This window comes from Haliotis rubra, unplaced genomic scaffold (assembly GCF_003918875.1).
Source record: "Haliotis rubra isolate DU_JTF1 unplaced genomic scaffold, ASM391887v1 Scf1485, whole genome shotgun sequence".
Lineage (NCBI taxonomy): Eukaryota > Metazoa > Mollusca > Gastropoda > Lepetellida > Haliotidae > Haliotis > Haliotis rubra.
The window spans coordinates 72,195-81,020 of NW_025765431.1; the positions used below are offsets into that span (position 1 = coordinate 72,195).

At 41.8% G+C, this 8,826-nt stretch overlaps 1 protein-coding gene across 1 annotated transcript; it reads right to left on the reverse strand.

Moving 5' to 3' along the window:
- Positions 1 to 568: 568 nt before the first annotated feature.
- On the reverse strand, positions 569 to 8,562 carry LOC124269900. Its single transcript, XM_046704945.1, has 4 exons — positions 8,493 to 8,562; positions 4,388 to 4,460; positions 3,773 to 3,910; positions 569 to 820 (listed from the first exon to the last, which is right to left on the reverse strand). Exons 2-4 carry the CDS (start codon positions 4,440 to 4,442, stop codon positions 645 to 647), a joined length of 369 nt encoding a protein of 122 aa, XP_046560901.1. The 5' UTR covers positions 4,443 to 4,460; positions 8,493 to 8,562; the 3' UTR covers positions 569 to 644.
- Positions 8,563 to 8,826: the final 264 nt, after the last annotated feature.

The window sequence follows — 8,826 nt, forward strand, 5'->3', positions numbered from 1 at the left end:
GATGTGATGGTAGGAATGGGATTTTATGTCACGTTTAACAATATTGTCTCCAAACCACGATTGGTGGAAAACTGGCCACTTTCTAAATGGCACTGTGTAGTCATCCCCTTGGAAGTATCAGTCCAGCACTTGCGGCCCTTTACTGGTTATATCGTTAACAAAGCATTCTGTCTGTGACTCGTTTCCATGTGTGCACGACTCTCCTTGGCTGTGAAATGCTGACTATGAGGTCCCCTGATAAAAAGTCAAATAAATGGCCTCCTGTCGTTCAACTTAGCAACAGAAAAGTGGAACAATGTTACAGACTAACTGAAATCGGTACACATTCTCCTTTCAAAGCACAACCTGATATATTCTTCAATCAGACTTATAACTAACATTGTATGTGCAGGGGCATGCTACCGACTTGGAGTTCGGCGCCTTTACATTCATATACGGACATCTATAATGACGTATGACGCAATACAGTTAATGGTGTGACGCGCGTCAGCGCCCAAAAAGGAATGACAAACAGTCTTGGAGTAATCATGAAAAGGTTTGAACATTACTGCGAATCAAGAAAACAATATTCATGCCACTGATTTATTTGTGCGAATACCGTACATGCCCTTGCTTTGATAATGTCTAATGTGTATTTGACACGTTTAAACTACAGTCTCCGATATTGGCCGATTGTAAGAATGCGTCCCTTGCAACGGGTAGCCATTGCAGCCATCTTGATCACATGACCGGAAGCAGGAGATGGTGTCATGGTTATCTACGACCTTTGTGGTACACCTGTTGATCTCAGCAACTCCACAGTCACGGACTACCAGATGATCTGAAATAAGATTTACGTTTACCAGGAATAGGTAACAAAATGCCAAACCTCTAGAACCAGCCAAGAAGCAAGAGTATTGTCCATGTGCTTTAAAGAATTGCCGATAACCTAGAAGAGTTTGTTATGTTTTGTTTATCCGAAATGAGTGCTGTATATAGCTAGTGACTTTCATTGTCATTACATCAACAAGGATATTGTGTGTGGTAGGCAGAAATATTAAATTTATAACAGTGTTTGTTCTGATTAAAGCATGGCACCTTCAATCGTTTATCCTTAAATCAAGCCACATGTTTATCAAACCTTGCGAATGTTTGCTGAGGAATTTGTTTCGTCTGCCAAACTAGAAGTAACATTAAACTCAATTAGGTGCATCGTTCGGTTTCTCAAGACCAAACAAATTGCTTATTCTTTACCAAAATTAGTCATGTCAACGTAAAACGTACATTTATAACTTATAAGTATAAAGTACAAGTATAAGTTAACGTATATACTACTGCAAACGTTTTGTTCTTATAAGATCCTGGAAGTGGCCGGTTCACAAAGCACATTATAACATTTAAACAGTTAATATATTTACTGACTTTACATAGAATTTTCTGTTGTTCCATTTTTTCTCTCATTATCTGATTATGGCAATAAGCCCTGGTCGAGCGATTTTGTTAACACCCCCATTCCACAGAGATTTCTGGCTCATCGGCCACTCATCGGAAGCCACCGGTGACCCACCGAAGAGTGTCGAATCACAGTCCGAGATATCCGATTTGTGTTTGTCAACCATCAGGTCAGTGTCCGACGTGTCGGGCGTCATCCGATGAGGCGAAATCGTCCGATTGTCGGACGCTATTTCCGGTCCCAAATCGAGTCAGTGTCGGATGAATGTCGAGTCAGTCGGATGTATGTCAGATTCGTGTTCTGCAACTATCGGATGTGCCTAGCCAACGTCTGATGGCTATCTGATCCATGTCCGACGATTAACAGTCATCGGACGCTCATCTGATTGCAATCTGCAGTCTGCCCGACGCGCCTGATAGTCGCCCATCAACAATTCGACTCTCCTTGGAGGGTAATATGACTGACTGACTGACTGAGTTTGGTTTTACGCGGCTTTCAGCAATATTCCAGCAACATCACGGCGGGGGACACCAGACATGGGCTTCACACCTTGTGCCCATGTGGGGATTCGAACCCGGGTCTTCGGCGTGACGAGCCAACGCTTTAACCATTAGGCTACCCCACCGCCCCGGGTAACATGATATTTAGCACCTTCCGATTGCTATCCGTTGTGACATCGGGGGTAATCGCTCTTTAACTCAACTGCCATCCGACACTTATCGCATATCAAGCGGTGACATCTGACGGCCAATGGACTACAAAAGGACGGTCAGCCGACATTCACATCGCAGAGTTTCATCGGACACTTACAGCACCAAGATCCTGAAGATGGGTCCAAGAAAGAACAGAAATGTTCGCGGACAGAAGGCAAAGAACCAACCTCCCATTCTCCAGGTATGATGTTGTGGTTGGCATCCTCTGTATGCAGCTGACCATGGTGCATGGCTGGGTGCCGGATTTGGATCAGGTTGTGGAGGCAGACACAGGTTTCTATGATATTACGCAACGTTAAGTCGTTGCTGTAATGTTCCTAGGAGACTCTGGAATCTGGCTGCCATTATTCCGAAAGCATTCTTGATGACTCTTCGGGCTCTACTAATGCTCTGTAAGAGTCAAGTTCTTTCTAGAGTATGGCTTCATCATGTGGGTTTGCAGAACAAAGGCGTCATCCCCGATCATGAAGTATGGCATGTTCTGGTTGTCCTTGGCCATTGGCTCAGATGGGAAAATCCTATTTGCCCACTATCCACTGTCTCTTTTGAGCTCAGATGCATTGTATATCTGTGGTCCAGACATGTGTCCTTGACCACCGGTGTCTATCCACAAGAACCATTAGTTCGCATCAACAAGTGCCACGAGGACCACTGAGAAGAAATGTATGGTAGAGACTGCCTGAGTTCTTCAGTATCCTGAGTGCCACGTGCTTGCCATCAAGTGCCCCCATTACATGTGGGACGTTCCAACGCCTCTCGTATTCTTCAGCAATTGCATGCCATTCTTGCAATTGACAGACTTCGTGGATAAACTTGCAAATGGTTTCTCGAGCAACCCTGAAGCTGTATGACAGTGGTGGATACCGGTCGCCATCTGCAAGGTGCCTTAGGGTGCAGGCTATCTTGCGACCAGGTTCAAGGGTTCTCCTGGCATTGGTATCACCCTTCGTGAGTCTTGGTGCGAGTCTCTGGAGTAGTTCATCAAAAGATTCTGGCGTAACTCTCAAGAAATTAAAAAGGCCGTTGGATCCTCCATTCTCAGTTCATTCATGAGTCTGGTGTAGTGCCTTCTTCTCAGCCTCCTCCTCAGGACCTCAAGGGTCATTGCATCTTGTTGCATAGTTTGTTGCTGCAGCATAAAAACAAAGTCCAGGGCTGCAGCGTTGCGAGGAAGTTGATCCATGACTAGAACCGTCAGGAGGTGCAGCCCGCTTTTATACTCGACTGCTGATTTTGGCGACAAATCCGACCAGTATTGGGTCAGTGTCCGAATACCCCACGAATAGTAACCGATTTGTTGGATTGGTGTCGGGATAGTGTTGGAAGTGTCAGATTAGTATCAGGTCACCCTCGAATTATAATCCGACCGTAGTCGGATGCCGCCCATGAATATGGCGGACAGACATCAGGCCGCTACCAGTCTTTCATCCGATTAACCCGATCAATGTTGGATCTCCATCGGATGTTACGGAAAAAGGGGAACCCAAAACAAAGGATGTCTGGTGAATTCTCACCGGAACTCATCGGAACGCAGAAATTTTCGCAAAATTGGGATCAGATGGACTTCTGATGAGGTTCCGACGGTCATTGGAATGGGGGTGTAACCGTAAAATAACTGTGACCTTACCTGTGTTGTCGCGAGCGAAAGACACGTAGGTAGAACAATGCTCAATGTGAGCCGGACAATTAATCAGGAGCAGACCTGTCCCAGCAGTGCAGCTGGGCTTCGTGAGGGACACACATCGATAACACCATATGCCATCAACTGTTGAGAAGAGATGTGAATTCATATGTCTCATAACGCCGATACTACAATGCTACTCTGGAAACCATACATGCGCATATGTAAGTTCTAAAATGACGAGGAACCAAACTTGTTAACCCTACCCCGTGTTAATTACCTCTTATGACAATTCTTCTACAGACCAATAATTATTCTAACCCGGATCTTCATACGATGAAAGTGTAGTCATACATACACACATACACGAATATGTTTCTTCAGATAATGAATAAAGGGTGCAGTTTTTAAGACCAGTCTATAATCTAGGTATATTCTATTAATAGATGCGTAGCTTTTATCCCATGCCCATATTAAGACTGAAAGAAACTGGAATAATTTAATCATATCAAGAAAATGAAAAACAAAAGTTAGCAACTATACATTCTTGAGTTTAGTCACATGAAGAAAATTATAATAAAATTTAACAACAATACATTCTTGATTTGTTTGATGACATACCTTCACCGAGACATCCGATCGTCAGAACAACCAGAAGAAGAATTCTGGACTCCATCGTCGCATGAACAGAAAACTGCAACAGAAAAATACTCTGACATCAGGTTAGTGCCTTTATGTTATGGGCTTGCATTTGTTCGACAGTCTAACGTAAACGGTCACTAGAGGTTACCCCCGGATGGTCCCGGACTCATCTCACATCCTGCATGAATTGATACAAAATTACAGGATGCTTCGGCTTAAATAGAATCCCTGATGAGACGGTATCCCTGTTAGATACAATACAAAGTATCTTTCGTAATTAGAATAAATGCAAGAACCTATAATTTGTTTTGAAAAGCGTTTGTTACTTCGTACTTTTTCATGACCAAATCGTGCAGGTTCCTTCACAACACTCTTGTGACTGTAGATGTCAATTACCGAGAGTGGCGAACTCAATATGTATATTTCTGTGCTGCATGGAAAGTGAAAAACAGCTCATACTGCTTGTCTGAGAGCACGCATTAAAACGGACGAAATAACAATAATGTGTAATTTATTTACACTATATTCATCTCACATTTCTAAATTTCATGTAATCCACATATTTGTGTGATCTTGATAACATAATTTAAATGATGTAATAAATTAAGCGAATATAGGTATCTTGTAATTCTGTTTCTTATACTGGTTCCCTGGAAAGACTATTTTTTCCAACCGCAACTGTGGTCATTGAATAATAATCCCAATAACGAGTTACTTGAGAAGTGTGTTGATCATGCTTGTCAGTTCATGGTCGTTTATATAAGGATATTGCTACTCTTAAAACAGAGAGACATAGGGAAAATAATTAGATTGTTGGTTTGGTATTTTGATGACACAATAGTAACAAATGCAATGTCTATTTTTTATTGAATGATATTATTCTGCCATTCTAAACATCGCCACACGGCGTCTTGAAGCTGCAGTTGACCAGAACATAACATCCCGTTTATGGGACTGGGTGCCGTTGTTCAAAACAACCTTAGCGCTAAGGCTACCTTAAGTCAGTGTTAAGGTATGGGAGTTACGGTCACCTTAGTGCTAAGATCGCTTTGTACAACGGCACCCTGGTATACACGCTTCAACTCATCAAATAATCCGGTTGCTTTAGTGCAATTACACATACCTTTGAGCAACCCATTGTGCAAAATAGCAGTGACTAAGCAAACAAAGTATTATCGGTTAATCCTTTGAAATGTGATTGCGTTGTGGCTAAACTGACCATTGCTGCCATGTGCATGTTACACGTCATGTAGTACATTCATCACATCATGTTTCAAGTAATAAATCAGTCATAAAATGAATAATTACCCTAGATATGCCAAATGGGAACCTTTGTCAGGCAATCCGGCTGGTGCTTCCACTAATTATACCACAGTGATGGATTCATAAACAGAGCATCAAGTTAGTGACGACAAATACACAGGTGTAGGAAGATACTATGAAACATGGACTCCAACGAGGTAGTAGTACCTGTTGTAGTTTGTTTCAATTTAGTTGTGAGTTTGAAACATCAAGACGTGCCACGTATTATTGACGGGGTTGCATATGATATACCTGGTCCAGAGTCTGAATGGAACAGCCTCATCCTCTGACAGTGTAACCAAACTCTCCCAAAGGTTTACCTAACTCATTCGCGCCCACCATTGAAGATCCGGGTTAGAATTTGTCTTCAGCAACCCATGCTTGTCGTAGGAGCCGACTAACGGAATCGGGTGGTCAGGCTCGCTGACTTTGTTGACACATGTTATCGTATCCCAATTGCGTAGATCGATGCTCATGCTGTTGATCACTGGATCATACATGATCACTGGATCATACATGGTTGGCACACATCTCAATTGCGTAGATCGATGCTCATGTTGTTGATCACTGGATCATACATGGTTGGCACACATCTCCATTGCGTAGATCGATGCTCATGTTGTTGATCACTGGATTGTCTAGCCAAGACTCGATTATTTACAGACCGCCCCTATATAGCTGCAAAATTGCTGAGTGCTGCGTTAAACAACAAACAAACAACTTTAACCTTCCCCAACAAACATCCTGGAGCCCCATTTCACTCTGGCATCCATATTGGGTGTTTGGTGTTCATTATAATCAAGAAACTCGACACGGCACGTCAGATAAATGATACTGAACCATGTTCTGGACACATGACCCATGTCATCTCCTATAACTAGATAGAGTTACCATAGATATCAGTTCAGCCAACAGAACCTGGGACTCAACGGTATAAGGTAAAGTACTGTGTTTCTACTTTCCATAGAAACTGACCTTCCCTGTGTATGAGTTCAGTTGCTTGAGTGTGCAAATACTGTTCATCCCTGTGAGATATGGTCCCAGAAGCTGGAGGATTAGCTCACGGGCCTAGCTCACCCATTGAGGTGGACAGTCAACTTGCCACCTTCAAGACCAGACTTCAAGCTGGTGATTTGTCTGTGACTGAGTACACATATAGTGTATCCCATCTCACTGGGTACTAATGTGTGTGGTGTATGAACTGATGTGTATATAAGATGATGTATATAAGATGAAGTTAAGATTATGTATATAAGAGTATTTAAGATGAGTGAGTGAGTTTAGTTTTACGCCGCACTGAGCAATATTCCATCTATATGGCAGTGGTCTGTAAATAATCGAGTCTGGACCAGACAATCCAGTGATTGCATCGATCATGACCATGAACATCGATCTGCGCAAATGGGAACCGATGACATGTGTCAACCAAGTCAGCGAGCCTGACCTCCCGATCCCGTTAGTCGCCTAATACAACAAGCATGGGTTACTGAAAGCTCATTCTAACCCGGACCTTAACTGGTCTGTTTAAGAAGAGAGTATTTAAGATGTATTTAAGATGATGTATATAAGATGAATATAATATGTATATGTATATAATATGAATATAAGGCAATGTAAATTATTAATATGTGTCATGTAAAAATAAAAGTGTTCGATCAATATTCTGTCACAGTCATACCTTAAATTAAAAGGTTTCAAAGTTTACAGGATCATACAACACAGTGACTAAATATCACAGGTGACCAAATATCATAGGGAACAAAATATAAAGCGCACCTTTTGTTGTAGGGGATTATGTCGCTCAAGTGAACTGGGACCCTAAAACAAAAGGTGCTGGGTAAGTGAGAATGACCCGTGGTGTATTAGCCTTCATAGAGTGAGGGACAAACTTTGCAGTTTGGACAACATTCATCGAATGTCTGATAGTTCAGATGAATATTCACCAAGAAAAACTCTTATTTCGAAGCACTGAGAGAAAACCGATGGCTTCAGGAGAAAAGCCTACATTGTTCCGGAAACTGCTCTAGGACAGTAAATTATTCAATATCCAATGCAGTGTCAATGTATGCTAAACAATGAGAAATTAACCAATAAGCTATGCACCTGTGTTAGGTTATATAAATATATTAAGTGTTGTGAGTGAGTTTAGTTTTACGCCGCATTCAGCAATATTCCAGTCTGTAAATAATCGAGTCTAGACCAGACAAGCCAGTGATCAACAACATAAGCATCAATCTACTCAATTGGGATACATATAATTGAAGAACATAAAAATTGGGTGTACTCAATTATCTAATTCCATTCAACATATGTGTACAATGACTGAAGACAACTTGTGATGTGCCATGCAGTGACTTGACTCGAATATTGCAATAGCTGGCGTGAAACAATATTCCCTCGCGGTGCTTCGTTTGAACGTGATCAATTAACACGCATCGGTTGTATATTAGGCGCGCCGTCAGACATTTGACAAATATTCGTATTACATGACCGTTTCTTGATACCCAACTATCTTTCAACACCTACTGCTGGACAGTTTCTACACACATTTAACAAACCAAACTTCTTTCAGAAACGGATAAGAATACCTGTTGTTTTGGTAAAATAAATATTGAGAATATTGATACACATGTACTTACATGCCCGACGCTCAGCCTGTTCCTCAACAATATTTAGAATGTGAAATGAAGCCACTGACACGGATTGTAATGATTTGATTGAGGAGAGGATGTGACGATGGTAGTTATTAACGCCGATGACAGCTCATTAACAATAACCTCACCTTTTCTGGCGTCGAATTTATTTCACGCTGTGTTTCACTTGGCGTTAACGAATTAAAGGTCTGCACTGCCTTGTAGTCATCTTTTGATTAGATCATGGGAGGATGCAACCCTTTTTATTGTTATGATGAGTTAATGAGGAAGTAGTGCTTTCACAGCGCAAGAAATATCTGACGATTATTATCTAGATCCTTCAAATGTGCAAGTGTTAACGTTAATCAACACTTGCCTATTCCAACAATAAACCGTTTTGTAGAGTTGCATCCCTTAGGCGTGCCAGGAACTTGTGGCCGTGGGTTCGAATACCTGATTAGCCCTTTTCATGCATATCGCATC